Source organism: Ictalurus furcatus, chromosome 21 (assembly GCF_023375685.1).
Source record: "Ictalurus furcatus strain D&B chromosome 21, Billie_1.0, whole genome shotgun sequence".
Lineage (NCBI taxonomy): Eukaryota > Metazoa > Chordata > Actinopteri > Siluriformes > Ictaluridae > Ictalurus > Ictalurus furcatus.
Window position 1 is genome coordinate 17,675,675 of NC_071275.1, and position 18,966 is coordinate 17,694,640.

Below are 18,966 nucleotides of genomic sequence, written 5' to 3' on the forward strand. Positions count from 1 at the left end.
ATCCTCCCTACAAAGTGCTTTACCTCATAATGTATCCTCCCTACAAAGTGCTTTACCTCATAACGTATCCTCCCTACAAAGTGCCTTACTTCATAATGTATCCTCCCTACAAAGGGCTTTACCTCATAATGTATCCTCCCTACAAAGTGACTTACCTCATAATGTATCCTCCCTACAATGTGCTTTACCTCATAATGTATCCTCTCTACAAAATGCTTTACCTCATAATGTATCCTCCCTACAATGTGCTTTACCTCATAATGTATCCTCCCTACAATGTGCTTTACCTCATAATGTATCCTCCCTACAAAGTGCTTTACCTCATAACGTATCCTCCCTACAATGTGCTTTTTTAAATTAATCCTCACTGTATTTTCTGTCTCTCTTCCTGTATCCTCCTTGGATATCTTCACGCTCTGTGAAGCATTACACTCGGTTTTGTTTGACAGGTGAGCACAGAGACGTCTGGGGAATTATATTTCTCTCTCTCATTCATCACAGCATGAGCGGGAGAGAGAGAGAGAGAGAGAGAGAGAGAGAGAGAGAGAGAGAGAGAAAGAGCACTGATGGAGGTTGAAATGATTCTCAGATAAAATGTGACACACTATATATAGCAAAAATAAAATTCTACCTTCCAAGAGCATTCCTGAGACTGTTTTATTCCTTCTTTGACACACAGTTAAGGCAGTATACACACTGGTATAAGAGAAAATCTGTCCATTCTCTTGCTGATGCTCTCTAACTGCACAGACTGATTCCCTTTTTTTTTTTTTTTTTTTTTTTTTTTTTTACAAACTCATCTTGTTGACTCCAATGATCTACATTCATTACTTTCCAATTGTATAAATGGATTGTTTACTCTCTGCGAAATTCATTCAAGATAAAACGCTTAATTAAAAAAAAAAAAGTCTCTAGTCGAGTTCTACTAATGCACTGTGTGTATTTTGGATTAACTTAGACAGAAAATTGAAATAATGCGCTCTACGGAGGATTTGACTCATTGAGTGAGGTCAGGCCGAGATAAAATACAGCGCTTTTATGCACAGGAGGAGGAGGAGGCGTACAACGTGCAAATATGGGTCTGTGTGTGTGTGTGTGTGCGCTGGTTGTGTGGGTTTGGGAGACTGGAGATGCCTAGTGAGAGCATGGCCTCATCAGTAACCAGAGAGCCTGAGGAGACGAATTCCCTCTGCCTCTATTTCCTCTCTCACCATTCCATACCTCTTTTACCAGCATTACATCAAAGGAAAACTCCGCCCCAAACCACATGCGTAATAATCTTTAGAATGATCACGTGATCTTCAGCGGCGTCAAAGATCTACATCCCACATTACCCACAATCCCATCTGACTACCTGTTGATATTGTGGATTTATCCCTTGCATCATCTCTACCTAAAGAGAGCGATGCAGCGGTGCTTTAGTTCTTAGCTTTCTCGCTTTCTCATCAAACAGATCGGCTTCCAAAGCTTAATCGCTCATTCGACTTCATGCTCCACTAGTCTACACTGGATTTCTCATTAATAATGCGCTTAATGTTGCTGGTTAATGGTGTATATAAACATACACTCGAAATGTTCTTTCAAAGACAGTAAGGCTATCTGCTCAGGTGTGGGCAAATCAAAAATTCATTAGCTAGCTCACTGGATATTCTTACGCAGTCCCGTAGCATGCTTGCTTGGAAACCTGATTAACCCAGCTAAAAAAGTACGGGCTGATGTCATTTCAATAATAATAAAATTAAAAAGTGTGATGAGTGTGTAATTCTGTGCGTTAAAACAAGCGAGTACTTGAATCCTGGGAATGGTGACGTTATGTAGCCACAGTCTCCATCCTCCACTGATAACTGAAGTATCATATTTGTGCCTTCAAGCAAAAAAAAAAAAGAAAAGTGGAAAGTCTTTGAGCTAATATTTAACCTAGAGTTCTCTCTCATCGCAAGTAAAGACGTTATTGGAGTTTAGCTGAGCGTCCTCAAAGGTACTAAGAAGAGATATGAGGCAATTAGGGCATGTTATGTTTAAATATGCATAACAAATCAGACGGGAGTATGGAAAACTGCTCATCACCATGACAACATGTTACCCGTGTGAAGCATGGTGGTGGGAGCATCGTGCTGAGAGTTATTACAATATGTGGAAATGTTCAAGGGGTGAATACTTACGGAAAGCACCTCAGAGCTGGAACTGAATTCTCTAGGAACTGCATAAGTGAGCACTGCTACTATATGCAGCATGAATATCTCTCTCTCTGTGTCTGTCAGTCTCTCGGTCTCTCTCTCTCTCTCTCTCTGTCTCTCTCGGTCTGCTTTGTTACACTGTATGTGGGGAGTTGATGGTTGACAGGATTGTAAAAGCTGCCATCCGTAAAGAAAGAAACCAGAGTGAAGCTTACAATTGCGCCTGCTGACAGCGCAATGGGAGCCTTTGTGTGTGTGTGTGTGTGTGTGTGTGTGTGTGTGTGTGTGTGTGTGTGTGTGTGTGTGTGTGTGTGTGTTGTGCATATAGAGGAACTACATATGAACATGTTCATGCAGGTGTGCACTGTCTATGTGTGTGGTTGTAAGTGCACGTAAATGCATGTACACTCTCAAGTTACGAGTGTGTGTGTGTGTGTGTGTGTGTGTGTGTGTGTGTGTGTGTGTGTGTGTCTTTTACTCTCTAGATGATTCTAATGGATTTTCACAGATGCTGTACTGAAAGGGCCATAATGAGTCACACACAGCGTACATCTGTACACACACACATCTGGGGGAACCATGAGTTAGCCAGTAAAGCCTAGCAAAATTCTCATTTGCTCTGTGGTAGACATTAATACAAATGTCTGTATGCCCTCAGACAAACCAGAACATCTGGATGGCTTTCTGCGTGGTTAGAAAATCAGGTGTTCTTTATAAACATTCAGAACATTCTATAAGAGTTTGGAGTGATCTTCTTTCAGTTTCTCCGTCACGAGCTACAGTCTGATCATGTCCGAGTTTGTAACACTGCTGTCTAACCCTCTTCTACACCGAGCTGCTCTCAGCTATACTCATTCATATCACTACACCAGATGTTAAAGGTCAGGAGAAATAGGGCTGGATTGTATACGCAGGCACACAGATTAGTGGACGGACAGACAGACAGACAGACAGACAGACAGATAAAATAAAAGACAGACAGGTAGACAGATTAACAAACAGACAGACAAAGGCAGGCAGGCAGACAGACAGACAGACAAAGGCAGGCAGGCAGATTACTTAACAGATAGCTGGACAGATAACTTAATAGACAGACAGACAGACAGACAGACAAAAACATACCCTAACAGACAGACAGAACAGATAATATAACAGAGAGACAGATAATATAACAGAGAGACAGGGAGGTAGACAGATTAACAAACAGACAGACAGGCAAACAGACAGACAGACAGATAGAACAGACAGGGAAAAGCTGACAGACAGACAGATGAATAACGTAACAAACAGAATGACAGAAATGCAAGCAAGCGGACAGACAGACAGACAGGTAGATAGATAGAGAGATAGATAGATAGATAGATAGATAGATAGATAGATAGATAGATAGAGAGATAGATAGATAGAGAGATAGAGACAGATAGATAGAGAGATAGATAGATAGAGAGAGACAGACAGACAGATAGATAAATAGATAGATAGATAGATAGAGAGAGAGACAGCGACAGAGAGGTATATAGATAGAGAGATAGATAGATAAATAGATAGATAGATAGAGAGAGAGAGAGAGAGAGAGAGAGAGAGAGATAGATAGATAGAAAGATAGATAGATAGATAGATAGATAGATAGATAGACAGAGAGACAGACAGATAGATAGAAGGTTTTTGGACTGAAATGAATCACTCGAGCACGGTATGGGATTGTGTTGTCTTGGTGCAGAGGCTCTGCTCTATTTCCTATTTAAAATCATATTTTTATCAAACTCTTGAGCTTGTAATTAGCCGTAGACGTCAGACTATAACTGTGCCAGAACAGGGAAAATAACATGATGTGCAGACGGAGACCCACTCACAACTCATTTCCCAAAACTCACTATTATTGTGCGAGTTCATGTTCTCAGCTGCACATATCCACTGACTCACTCTCACTCAGGCTGGGTTTGGAGAAGCCCTAAGTGCAGCATGGATCATGGTGAACTGGTGTGTCACGCCACTCTCTATCCTGAACCTGCCACGACAGTGAGATCAGCATTATTCATCCCATAGGACTCGTGATGGATTGATGGAGGACTCATATGAGCAGCATGGTTTGTTTCAGTGAGTGGATTTAAATCTGTTTGAAATGCCCAGCTCCTCATGCTACATTATAGTGTAGACAAGTTCTTTATTAGCTTAATTAGAAAACATTTACTGATCACTTTTTGCCAAGTAAAAAGAAAGCTGTAAACTAACTCACAAATTTGGGCAGTCCAATCTGGAATTTTCTGCAGCATTGTTAGCATGGCTAATCTAATAGCTACCACTAACAACTTATCTAGTCAGCTTTAGTGCTTTGCTAATTCTGGTCATCATCATCCAAGGTGTCAACCTGGGGGCTCGACCACATTACTGTTGGATGATCAAGACTGATGGGGGTGATGTGCTGCATCACATGGAGAAAGTCTTTACTGTTCTTCTTCTGCTTATTATTATTATTATTATTATTATTATTATTATTATTATTATCTCCTTATTATGAGGTGCATAATGTTTTGACGATCTCTTAAACACATTATTTGGAAGAAACTGTACAAAAATGATTTGGTCTTGCTCAACCATGATGTTATTGGTAAAAAAGTTGCTGTTTTCTTTCAGCGGAGGCACATTTTGGCCGGGGGATCGATGCAAACAGAGTTGCATGTTTGCCTCGCACGTCTGGGGTTGGGGGTTCGAATCTCTCCTCCACCCTGTGTGTACCATGTGTGAGTTTCCATGTTCTCCCCGAGCTTTGGGGGCTTTCTCTGGTTACTCCGGTTTCCTCCCCCTATCCAAAGACACATGTTGTAGGCTGACTGGCATTTCCAAATTGTTTGTAGTGTGCGAACGTGTGTGTGATTCTTCCCTGCGATGGCTGGCACCCCATCCAGGGTGTCCCCCGGCTAGTGCGCCGGGTTCTCTGGGTTAGGCTCCAGGCTGCCCCGCGACCCTGTGTAGGATAATGGATGGATGGATGGATGGATGATTATTGTATTGTTCTCCATTTTTGTTTTTAATATTTTGTCTACAAATGTAATGAATTTTTTATGAGGCACCGAGGTGAATCAGGTGAGTGAGGAGAAACACAGAAACCTGCTTTACGGAAATACGGCATTATCATTATCATTATCATTGCTTTTTATGTGCATGTGTAAGAGGGAAAGAGGGAATGGGATGAAAGACTGTATCAGTAATTATACTAATTAGATCCTTAGAGAGGGTGTGTGTGTGTGTATTTGTGATGAGAAATAGAAAGCAGGCAGTTCCTGACTCGCACTGCTCTGAGACACATGGCCTTTCTCGCACGTATGTGTGTGTGTGTCAGAGAGAGAGAGAGAGAGTGTGAGAGTGTGTGCCGCTTGTCGCTGTGAATAACGTAAAGTGTGAATGAACACACGGCAGCACAAACAGATGCGCGACGCACTAGCAAAACAAATACACACGGCTGTCACAGAGCAACAAAAGTAACCAGTGCAACATCTGAATATTTCATACATTCATGAAATATGCATACATGCCTACACCTGGTTACTGTTGCTATATGGATCAAAAAAGAAAAAAAAAAAAGGAAGGAAGCCGGTGTCTGACACAATACATGCATTTTGGGTTCAGAAGCTAGCAACAAATTAAACTGTTTAGAAGAATGCATAAATGCTGTAAGTCACTGTGGCAGCAGGGGGCGTAACATGGAAAGGGAGTCGTAGTCAGTGAGTCTCATTACTTGCACATAGTCTCAGACCAGGCCTAGTTAATCATTGAGAATCCAGAGCCAAGGCCAGGAAGCAGACAAACAGGCTAAACCGACCGTCCGCTAGCTGCGCCGAGTCGTCACCTAGGTTCCACAATATCGAGACTGTGTTTGTTCCCAGAGATATACAAACAAACAAACAAAAAAACACTCAAAATTTGTTTTAGTAACCTAATTAACATAAAATTAGATTATACTGAATGCACAGCCAGCACCTTTGATCTGAAACTAGGACTGTTAAATACTAGATCTCTCACATCTAAAGCGCTTATTGTTAATGAGACCATTACTGCTCAGGAGGTGAATCTAATGTGTTTTACAGAAAATGAGTGCACAGCGCTAAATGAAGCTAGTCCTCCTGAATACAGTTAGCCCTGTCTAACTGGCAGAGGAGGAGGTGTCAGACTTATTTATAATGGTAATCTAGGCGTCACCCAAAAACCTAGTCATAAACTCAACTCCTTTGAAGTTCTTCATACTAGTATAACATATGTAGCGACAAAAAATTCTACCGAGTCGATTCCGCTAATTAACATTTATAGACCCCCAGGGCAATATTACGAATTCCTTGGTGAATTTGCAGATTTTATCTCGAACCTAGTTGTTTCTTTAAACAAAGCATTAATTGTTGGCGACTTTAATATTCATTTTGATAACCCAGAAGACCCTCTGAGAACTGCAGTTGCGTCCATTCTAGATTCTGTAGCAGTCAATCAGAATGTAATAGGACCCATTCATAATGGTGGTCACACTCTTGACCTGTTACTAACATACAGTACAGGTTAAATATAGAAAATATAGCCACATTTCCGCAGTTTGAAACGCTCTCAGATCATTCTCTCATCTCGTTTAAATTGCGTACTGATCATAATATACGCACCTTGCCACGCTACCGTGTCAAACGTACATTCACCTCAGATCCTGCACAGAGTTTTATCAGTAACCTCCCAGAGATATCAGCTATGATTGAATCACTTGATCAGGTGACTGAATGCTTAGAGTCAACGTTCTGCTACAGGCTAGATAAGATAGCTCCAGTTATTGGATAGCACCCTGGTATAACGATTACACACCCACGCCTTAAAACAGACCGCTCGACAGTTAGAACGTAAATGGCGTCAAATCAAACTGGTAGTATTTCAAACAGCGTGGAACGAGAGCCTCCTGAACTATAGAAAATCTCTTAGTGCTGCTAGATCAGTCTATCTCTCCACCTTAATTGAAGATAGCAAAATAATCCTAGATACTTATTCAATACTGTAGCGAAATTAACCAGGAATAAAAACACCACAGAAACTTGCACATAATTATATAGCAGCGATGATTTCATGAATTTTTCACTGGCAAAATTGAAAATATTAGACAAGATATCCGGACTATTCATTTAAAACCAGACAATCTTATAACTAACCCTGTAGATAATAATATAGCAAGTCGATCACCAGACCTTAACCCAGTAGAGCAGCATTTCACCTCCTGAAGAAGAGACTGAAGGGAGAAACCTCCCGAAACAAACAACTGAGAGAAGCTGAGGTAAAAGCCTGGAAAAGCATCACAAAAGAAGAAACCAACAGTTTGGCGATGTCAGTGAGTCACAGGCTTGATGCAGTTATTGCAAGCAAGGGATATGCGACCGAATATTAACCGTCATTTACTTTAATTTACTCCAAGACTCATCTGTTCCTATACTTTTGCTCACCCAAAAATTGAGTGGTCTGTTCCAAAAGGTTCCATGTTTTGTGTTGTTTAACAAGTCTGGATGTAAATACCAGGAAATAAAAGCTGAAATCCCAAACTCTTGTCCCGTATCCATCTTTTGAACTCAAACACAAATGTCTCTGGCGTAAAAAAAAATTAAAAAAAAAAAATTAACTGGCCTCAATAATTCCAGTAGTTTCAGAGGGACTGTATAAATAGTTCAAGTGCGTCGTCTCGGTCCAAAAATACTTACTTATTGATATAAAATAATCCATATCAGTGACTCACACCATGTCAAATCATAAGGTATGTTGATTTTAAATCCCCAGAAAATCCCGTTTCTCAGAGCTTCCGGCTGTAACTGTGCTCGGAGACATTATTATTGTTAGAACCGCACGTGTTAGAAGAGCGTCTGCTGCGGGCTTTCCCATAAATGACACCAACATGGCCAACTGTTTACTGCAGCAGTTTGATTGCTCTGAGCTTGTGGGCTAATAATGCAAGTGTGAATTGTATGATATGCACACACACACACACACACACACACACACACACACACACACACCAAGCTGTGCAGATCTTTTCAATAGTTTCTGTGTTTACAATATTTTGCTGTCAGCATTTGCATCAAATTGACATTTTGCAACGGATGTAACGATGCTCATATACATCGCGACTTGGGTAAATATTTCCATCACCTCCTAATAAGGGCGACGAAATCAGAACAGACGGCTGATTCCATTCATCTTCATTAAGCGCTTGATCCTGGTCACGGTGACGGTGGATCCGGAGCCCAACACTGAGCACAAAGCTTATTAACTTATTAAGCTTCTTATCATAATTCTATCTCAGCTGATCTCCTCAGTAAACATCCAAAAACAACGGAACAGAAATCAATCACATGAAACGAGTTGTCTGTCACGTGCTGTACAGACGACTGGAACAGATTTCAACCAGAAAGATCCTCGTCTCTTTATATTCAGACCGGTTAGGTTTGTCGAAGAAACGTGACGAAAGGTGAAGAAAAGTAAAAGCTGACTTTTTTTTTTTTTTTTTTGTGCAACTTTTCACATATCTGCAACTAAGTCGAGCAGAAAAGAAAGTTTCGTTTAGATATTTATAAAATATCTCAAATTAGTTTCGTTTAGATTTAAAATATTACAGACGATTGCTGTTGCTGCTTGGTCGACTCCAAAAGAAAAATGGCTTAATGTGATTTTTAAACTTTAACTTTTAATTTGTTTCAATTTTTTCATATATTTCCAACAAACAAAAGTCAGCGAAGGGGTCCAAAAGAGAAGAGAAAACAAAAGATGAAAAGATAAAATGAGAGAAGAGAAGAGAAGGAATGATGGAAGAGAATTAAGCAGAAAAGATGAAAATCAAGCAAAATTGAGCGAAGAGAAGAGAAGAGAATAAAATAGGGGGGGGGAATGGGTGAAGAGAAGAGGTGAGAAAAAGAAATGAGAGGAGAGAAGAGAAGAGAAAAGGAGAAAAGAAAAGAAAATGAGAGAAGAGAGAGAAGAAGGAATGAGAGAAGAGAATAAAATAGAAAAGAAGAAAACCAAAATGCGAAGAGAAAAGAAGAGAAATGAGAGAAGAGAATAAAATAGAAAAGAAAATGAGTGAAGAGATGAGAAGAGAAATACGGAAGAGAAGAGAAATACAGAAGAGAAGAGAAATACAGAAGAGAAGAGAAATAGAGGAGAGAAGAGAGAAGAGATGAGGAGAGAAGAAAAGAGGAGAGGAGAGGAGAGGAGAGAAGAGGAGAGGAGAGAAGAGAAGAGGAGAGGAGAGAAGAGAAGATGAGAGAAGAGGAGAGGAGAGAAGAGAAGATGAGAGAAGAGAAGAGAAGAGAAGAGGAGAGGAGAGAAGAGGAGAGGAGAGAAGAGAAGAGAAGAGGAGAGGAGAGGAGGGAAGAGAAGAGGAGAGGAGAGGAGAGAAGAAGAGAGGAGAGGAGAGAAGAAGAGAGGAGAGGAGAGAAGAGGAGAGGAGAGAAGAGAAGAGGAGAGAAGAGAAGAGAAGAGGAGAGGAGAGGAGGGAAGAGAAGAGGAGAGGAGAGGAGAGAAGAAGAGAGGAGAGGAGAGAAGAAGAGAGGAGAGGAGAGAAGATGAGGGAAGAGAAGAGAAGAGGAGAGGAGAGAAGAGAAGAGAAGATGAGAGAAGAGAAGAGAAGAGGAGAGAAGAGAAGATGAGAGAAGAGGAGAGAAGAGGAGAGGAGAGAAGAGAAGAGAAGATGAGAGAAGAGGAGAGAAGAGAAGATGAGAGAAGAGGAGAGAAGAGGAGAGGAGAGAAGAGAAGATGAGAGAAGAGAAGAGAAGAGGAGAGGAGAGAAGAGAAGAGGAGAGAAGAGAAGATGAGAGAAGAGAAGAGGAGAGAAGAGAAGAGAAGATGAGAGAAGAGCGGAGGAGAGGAGAGAAGATGAGAGAAGAGGAGAGGAGAGAAGAGAAGAGGAGAGAAGAGAAGAGAAGATGAGAGAAGAGGAGAGGAAAGAAGAGGAGAGAAGATGAAAGAAGAGGAGAGGAGAGAAGAGGAGAGAAGATGAGAGAAGAGGAGAGGAAAGAAGAGGAGAGAAGATGAAAGAAGAGGAGAGGAAAGAAGAGGAGAGAAGATGAAAGAAGAGGAGAGGAGAGAAGAGGAGAGAAGATGAAAGAAGAGGAGAGAAGAGGAGAGAAGATGAGAGAAGAGGAGAGGAGAGAAGAGAAGATGAGAGAAGAAAAGAGAAGAGGAGAGGAGAGAAGAGAAGAAAAATGAGGAAAGAGATTTCTGCACCTGAACAATAGAATAAAATGGAGAAGATTGACAGATTGAAGTGAACAGACATCACAGCCATTATAATCACTAAAATCACAGGGTGCTTCTTTCCAGTCACCTTCTGTTCCTCTCTCTCTCTCTCTCCCTCTCTCTCTCTTTCTCTCTCTCTCTTTCTCTCTCTCTCTCTTTCTCTCTCTCTCTCTTTCAGGGCTTTATTCTCAGAAGAGCTTGTGTGTAGAGGGAGGGAGCGGCCTTGTCATGGAGAAACAGCACACAGATGTTTGACCTTCCCACCTGCATTTAGCTCGAGAGCTTCGTTCGCACAAGAACCCTGTCCTTCTATCAAAGCTGGATCCTTCAGCGTTCCCTTCGTCGCTTACACCAGAATGACGTTAGCGGTGTGTGTCTTCTCTCTTTGAAGCTGGCTCATTAGCATATCTCATCATACAGATAATAAACGGCCGCTGGCTCTGTTTTGTACGTTACACTGGATCCTAACCTCAGAGGGGGGAAAAATAATAATAAAACGATACTCTGGATTCAGTCGCACTCGGGAAATGTTATCAGTTATCATTACGATTATAAATGGGAAGAAAGTGCCGGAAATGCCACTCTTACATCATCGGTTATAGCAAAAACACCTTGAGGCCGATGATTTCGGACTCCATTCGTGTCTGTTTTTAACGTGTTAAAAAAAGGCTAAAATGGACTTTTAAACATTACGACACATCAATCAAATTCATTTGAAATCCTTCAGCGTCTAAACACAGCACAAATATAACTCCAGAGTAATCTGAGGCGGCGTTAAATGGTGACAAATGATTAACTGTAAATGCAATGGGAAATGTATACATTTTACGTATGTATATATTTCTAAACCTACTGAATTCTCGAATCTGATTGGTCAGGACATGCTGATTGATTTTCTAGAACAGCTAATGCACTCGGTCTAATTTTTCTATAGTAATATCTCGCATGAATGGATTAAAGAACGTGTGTAGCTGCTGATACGATTACGTTTTCTCTAAAGAGCTGTATATTTAGCATTTATAGAAGGAGTCACCAGTGTCACTAGCAATTCCAGACCACTCGGATCGGTTCCAAAGTATAACAGAAATCGATTTTTATTGGTTTCCTGGAAGTTGAATTAGCTTTAGCGAAATAAAATGCTATTTTTGGTATTCTCTTCACGATTCTTAATGCTTTTAAGTGCTAGTCATGCAAGTTGAACTGCTTGTGTTATCTACTGATCATGGTGACGAAATGACCCTGCACCTATACCCCTGAAGCTCCAGAGTTTCACACCAGCTGGTTTATGGCACCATTATTGATTTCAATGATGCTTCTGTGGTGGAAATGAATCACTCGAAGTAGTCAAGCGACGCTGTGTGATTGAGCACTAACGAGTCGAAGTAAACGTGTCCCAGCGACACTAGGCCACTTTGGAGAATTGCGGTGGTTTAAATGATGGAGAATCAGGTAGGAGGAGAAAGTCCAGCTGAGTCAAAAGTTATACGGATGTTCATTTATGGTCTAGTGAATGGTAAAAATGGCACAAAGGACCTCCTTTCTGACATCCATGATCGACTTCCTGCTACTAGAGAAGGTATGGAGAACCCAGGTATGTCATTAAGCACTATTATTTAGCACTCTGCTGAGCACTATTCCTTATGTTATTTTCTGCCAGCATGTTCGACAGTTTCCAGTGCATTGAGTTGAAACGAGAGCTCGGGACTCAGATACAACAAGAAAAAAGATCACAAAGGAAAAGTTTTTACTTTCATGCAGGGGGGAGCGAGATTTTAGATATGAAGCTCACTGGGCAAATAAAGACCACGCTGTGCAATATCCGTCCATCGGTTTTCTGTACAGCTTATCCTACACAGGGAGCCTGGAGCCAATCTCGGGGAACTCGGGGCACAAGGCGGAAAACACCGTGAACAGTGTTCCAACCCATCACAGGGCACAATCACACACCCATTCACACCCTAGGGACAATTTAGAGCTGCCAATCAGCCTAAAACGCATGTCTTTGAACTGGGGGAGGAAACCGAAGGAAACCCCTTGAAGCACGGGGAGAACATGTCAATTCTGTGTACACGACAGGGCGGAGGCAGGAATCAAACCCCCAACCGTGGAGGTGCGAGGCAATCGTGCTAACCTGCCCTCCATTGTGCAATGTATTTTTATGACACACTAGCATTTCTATCTTTGGGCTTGTTTCCAATGCCACACCCTCTCCCGGTTGAAATCCTAATACACAAAGAGATCAGTCCATACAGGATTTTGCGAGCTATTTTTGTGACTGCGGTGGCGAAAAATGCTTGATTCGCATTTTACGATGCAACTTGCAGAGCTATCTGTGCAAAGACATGAAATTGTTTTGCACGGTCTTTGATTTGTTGGTAAATCAGACCTTTTAGCTGTACTCATGTTGGACGCGTGTGAAGAGGCTGAACGCACGTTGTGACGACGTCACATGACGGCCCGAATCTACGGAAAGTCTGAGGTAATTTCAAAAAAAAAAAAAAAATATCGCAAGCTCCTTCGAATATTATGACGTTTGCTTGATATTGCGTTCACTTCTGCGAAATCCTGGAGGGACTGACAGATATAAATAATGGCACTCGTACTAGAGAGAGCTTACAAAAGGGCGGGGGGCGGTCTTTCCGCAGCCTTTGACAGAGTTTTCATTTTATTTACACGTGTTTAAAACCTGGCTTGTTAAGTCAACGATGGAAACGCAATGTTTAAAGAGGGTTAGACAAAAGACGCACGCAAGTTCAAAAAATGGATTCATAGAATCATTTCAGAGCCCATGACGCTCATCAAAAGTGGTAACATGAAGCAACACTATTTTTTATTATTATGTACCTGGACCTTATCAAATTTTAGATCAGTATTTGGCTTGATATTTCTAAACCCACCAGAAAAACCGATCGGACAAATCAAATAAATCTGCCACACTATGCACACAGAAGTCAACACTACCAACGCTACATCACAGCTGCTCCAGCAGCACAGCTCCCCCCAATGAATCCCCTGACTCAGGATTTCCCACAGAGACTCTTTTTATTTTCCCAAGACAAAACTATTGAGAAAACAAACCAGCAAGACTCCCAGGTGAGTGCTGAGCCTGAGATAACAGTCTTGTTTTCTCCGAGTTAACAAACGTTCAGCACCACAGGCGACGAGTGTTGCTTTTTGAACCACTTTGTCGGATAACATCCAGCGGGCGGAATAGGTCTCATCTGGAAACATGTATATGACCTCCTCATGATCAGCTCTAAATAAATTAACCGACTCGGTCCTGACAAAAGATAACGCTACTCCGCTTAGATCTGCAGCATCTAGCGTTCCTTTTATCATCGCAGTACCTAGTGCATTTCATCATAAACCTGTATAGTTGGGGTTCTCGAGTTTCTTTCGCCGCCAGGAATTATCGTTAACGTTGTTCGACTGAATGCAGGGCATGAAAATCAGACGGATGAGTCGGATAAGGAAATCGATGGCTTTCGATCAGTCTTTATTTGGAAATAATGCTGGTATTTTCATTTAAAGAATTCGTCATTAGTATTTAAAGATTTGCCTGTACATGTTTAGGCTACGAAAGAAACACCATCATGGATCAATAGTCCCAGCCCATCCCATCCCATCCCATCCATTCCATTACAAAGGTCTCACTGGGTTTTAGCATCGTTCTAAATGAGCAGACCGATATTGCTTTCAGCAGATGGGATCCTATTACTTCACCGCACGCAATTTTGCAATTGAAGCCTTACCAACACGTCTAGTGGCAAGCTGGTGCCGTTTCTTGAACAGTAAAACACAATGGTGGGGGGAAAAAGATTGAATCCAGATGAGAATTATTCTCAAGCAAGTGCCAGTTGGTACCAGTTTCTGACAGACAAGAGAGCAGGAAGTAAAGACGCTCACTGTATATATGTGAGTGTTTTGGTTGTTTGTTTTTAAAGCCTACATAAAATTTAAAACCGGTTGTTGTAGGTTGTATTGAAAAAGGATTTTCGGGTAGTTTTGACCCTCTTATACCAAAGCAATTTGCCAACGCTTTTTGCCAACAATGTTCTATTTATAAAAAAATGACACACACCTTTTATCTGTTTATAGTTCTGTGAAACAAGTTAGTTCCTGTTATCGCTTGAGTTATAATGGCGATAAACAGTCGTTCCCTTTTTTCTCTCTCTTTCTTGAAATGAATAAGACTTGTCATGTTACAAAGAAAGCAGAATACACATACAGATCGTTTTTCACGACCTTCTTTGCTCAAATTTACCAAGGGTGCCAGTATTAGTGGAGGGCACTGTATCTTTCCAACGTGAAGACTTTCCTTTGTCGGAAATAAATCCTTCTGACTAACACTGGAGACACCTTCCAAAACTGCAAAATGAAGGTTTCCTGACAGAAAACTTCACCACATCAAAGATTATACAGTACGTTTATGTGAAGCGTCCACCGTACAAGTCCCTGTGTAAGTTGTAACTATAGAAACGATTACGCACTAGGACAACAGCATTGATATAAACAGAGCTGCAGTTCTAGAAAATGAATCAACACCTTCTTGACCCTCTTGATAAATTAGGATATGCTAAGCCCCTGGGATTAAAAGTACCAATATAAAACTTAAACTGTTAAACCGATGCTGTAGATGTTTATATGGCAACGAAATAAGGAAGTTAAATCCACTAAATCTATTCACAACTGATTGTAAATGAAATCTGTTGCAAATGGCCTAAAAATAAAATCGGAAAATCTGATCTTGTCCTAGTTTCATGCACTTCCCTAACCATAATCATCGGGGTGGAAAGGTTTAATCACGCTTTATCTGATTACAGCGCCCATCCCTGATGAGATCGATACACTGAAAGGACTGATGAAGCCACACGGGTCTGGATTTTTTAGGCTAAAAATCAGTTCATGTTTTTTTTCCCCCCTCTCTCTCAGTGTCAGAATGACGGACATTAAGTGAAGTATAAAGCAACTGGTTGCTGCTGCAGAGCTTGTCTAAGCTTCTTCTCCACCCTCTATATGCATTCATAAGGCTTCAAAATGCTTATATGATGGATCTCCTCCCACTAAAACCATTTATAAGACTTTTATACAGTTATAGGATGTTTCCCCAGCTCTTATAAGCATTCATAAGGCTTCGGCATAGTTATAAGATGTTTCTCCTAGCACTATAAGCATTCATAAAGCATCAGCACAGTTATGGGATGTTTCCCCAGCTCTTATAAGCATTCATAAGGCTTTAGCATAGTTATAAGATGTTTCTCCTTCCACTATATGCATTCGTAAGGCTTCAGTATGTTTATACGATGTTTCTCCACCCCCTTTTATAAGAATTAATAAGACGTCAGCGCAGCTACAGGATGTCGAATCACTCCTATAGGTATTTATAAGGTTTAATACAGTTATGGGATGATTCTCCACCCCCTATTAGAAGTGTTCTTAAGGTTTCTGTATGTTTAGAAGGTGCTTCTCCGTCCCTATAAGTATTCATAATGATGCAGCATAGTTCTAGGATTTTTCTTCACCGCCTTTTATAAGCATTCTTAAGGTTTCTGTATGTTTAGAAGGTGCTTCTCCATCCCCATTAGCATTCATAAGGATTCAGCATAGTTCTAGGATTTTTCTTCACCCCCTATTATAAGCATTCATAAGGCTTTAGTAGGTTTATAGTATGTTTCTCCACGCAGTTTTGTGTGTAAGATGTTTCCCCACCCTATAAACATTTATAACGTGTCCGCAGGCTGATGTTTCCATCCTAAAAATATCAAAAAAAAGGAAATATCAAAATAATTTTGATGTTTCTACAATTGTAGTGTACTTTTTTGATATATATATATATATATATATATATATATATATATATATATATATATATATATATATATACACATGTTTTGAACCCAGTGATCAGTAGTTAGGTCAGCTGGAAATGTATTTGTGTTTCAGATTTTTTTTTTTTTTTTTTTTTTTTTTTTTTTTGCTCCAGAGCAATCTGTTGCTTTGTGACCTTTTACCTCCGCGCCGTTTCTTACCTTCTGCTGCCGCCTCGCCATGTCCGTGGGCTGCTTGGCGTTGAACGGGTACGCGATGCAGCGCATGACGAACACGTAGAGCTGCAACCTCTTCTTTCTTTCCTCTTCCTCCCTCTGCATCTTCTCCACCTCGTCTTTCTCCTTGTCGCTGGTGGCCGCGGGTCCGGGGCTGGAGGGCCGCGCGTGGCCACCGCCGCGGCTGGGCTGTGAGCCGCTCGCGCTCTGGCCGGAGCGGCTCGATGAGACCCGCGCGCTACCGGTGGCTTTTGGAGGCGCCACCACCGCCGCTTTGCGCTCTTCCTCCACCACCTCATCTTCCTCCTCGCTCGAGGACGGGTCCAGCATGGTGGCTCGAAGTTAAAGGTAAATTTAAGAAGGGGGAAGGGAGAGGGGGAGAGCAAAAAATACGCGCCGTGGAGTCACAGAAGAGCCGCGGAGACGCGCCGGCGCGAACGGAAAAGTGAGACGACTTGATGTGCCATCAAAGCTTCAAACTTCACTCCATGAAATTTCCGTTAGTCTGGAAATAACCTGCTTCCCGACAGCCTGTAGAGTCGCTCTGAGTAACTGTTGCTTTCTTTTTCTTTTCTTTTCTTTTCTTCTGTGTTTGCTTTTAGAATCTAGTTACAGTGTTACAAATAATGCGAAGCTTTCAGAAATGTATCTTTTTCATAAATGCACTTTCTTTTCAGCCCTCTCCCTCTCCCTCTCTCTCTTACTCTCTCTCTCTCTCTCTCTCTCTCTCTCTCTGCTTTTCCAGATGCTCTTTGGCGATTGGCAACCAGCGATGGCCACTTACCGAGGGAAAAAAAGCGGCTATGGGCGCTGACCGCGGTCCTGAATCTCAGAGCGCCTTCCAAATAAACACACAGGGCGCTACCTAACGCGCAGACGCCGTGTCTTTCGTATCCTTTGTAGTGCACGTGTACAGGAAGTACAGAGCAATTTGGGATCCAACCATGTATCGCGGAGATGCGTTGGCTGAGCTACAAACCGGTCCTCAATGGACATCTAGTGCACTACAACGGGTGTAAAAGCCATTATTTCATACATTTATCTAGCGCACTTGTGTAGGGTGTAGGAAGCGGTTTGGGATGAAGCCACAGTGCCCGTTGGGGAGGAGGGGATCGTTTTGACGTTGTTTCCGCGACAGCTGCTCCATCTCTCCATCTATTTATTTATCCAAGGCGGCGTTTTAGTGCGGCTCTTAGTTCTTTATGTTTGAATGTTAACCTGGGCAAAAGACCACTAAATCAAATTAAGGAACCCTTGAAGAACTCTTTTTTTTTCCTCTAAGAGAGTACACATGAATGTTTCCCTGTGAGGAAGTGCTTCAAGTAAACCCCTACAAAAAAAAAACCTTAAGAAACATTACTTAGTCACTAAAACCTTAAAGACCCCTCGAAGAACCTTTTTTTTTTCCGAAGAGTGGACATCTGAATGTTTCCCTATGAGAAAGTGTTCCAAGTAGATCACTTAAAAAAAAACCCAAAGAACCCTTAAATAGTCAATAAACCCTTAAAGACCCCTCGAAGAACCTTTTTTTTTTTTTCCGAAGAGTGTACACCTGAATGTTTCCCTGTGACAACATGTTTCAAGTAGAACACTCTGGAAAAAAAAGCTAAGAAGCCTTGATTATTCTCTAAAACCTTAAAACCTAGAAGAATCTAAGAACCCTGTTTTTCTAAGATTGTACAACCCCAATTCTGAAAAGGTTGGGACAGTATGGAAAATGCTAATAAAAACAAAGAGGAGTGAATTGTAAATGTACTTTGACTTGTATATAAACTAAAAACGTATAAAGACGAGGTATTTGATGTTTTACCTAATCAACTGCGTAGTTTCTTGAAGGTAAGCATTTATTTTGAAATTGACGCATGTAATACGTTCCAAAAAAGTTGGGACAGGGGCCATTCAGGACTAATAGCGATGTGAAGTTGAAATAAGAAGGTGATGTGAAACAGGTGAGGCAATCGTTTAATCATAATATATAAGGAGAATTCAAAAAAAGGCCCAGTCCTTCAAGAGTAAAGACGGGTCAGCGAATAACCCAACACTTTGAGAACAACATTTGCCAAAGACAAATCGGTAGGATTTTGGGCACTTCACCTTCTACAGTGCACAATATAATTAAAAGATTGAAGGAAAATCTTGTTAAATCTCAGTGTGTAAAGGCAAGGCCGAAAAACACTTCTGAATGTGCGTGATCTCCGATCCCTCAGACGTCACTGCCTTAAAAACCGTCATGAGTCTGTAATGGAGATCCTGACATGGGCTCGGGAATACTTTGGTAAACCTTTGGCATATAAACACCATTCGCCGCTGCATCCACAGATGCAAGTTAAGGCTTTACTATGCAAAGCAGAAGCCATACATCACCGCTGTCCAGAAGCTCCGCCCACATCTCTGGGCTCAGTCTCGTCTGAGATGGACAGTAGCACAGTGGAATCGTGTTTTGTGGTCCGACGAGTCAAGATTTCAAATAGTTTTTGTACAAAACAGCCGTCGTGTTCTCC

General features: G+C 41.4%; 1 protein-coding gene across 2 annotated transcripts in view; it reads right to left on the minus strand.

Annotated features, from left to right (window-relative positions):
* Positions 1 to 17,964, minus strand: part of cadpsa (Ca2+-dependent activator protein for secretion a) — a 129,960-nt gene extending 111,996 nt beyond the window's left edge. For both annotated transcript variants that reach the window (XM_053653134.1, XM_053653133.1), the window contains exon 1: positions 16,451 to 17,964. In XM_053653134.1, the coding sequence (XP_053509109.1) occupies positions 16,451 to 16,795 (345 nt within the window). In that variant the 5' untranslated portion in view covers positions 16,796 to 17,964. The remainder of the gene's footprint in view (positions 1 to 16,450) is intronic.
* Between the last annotated feature and the right edge of the window lie 1,002 nt (positions 17,965 to 18,966).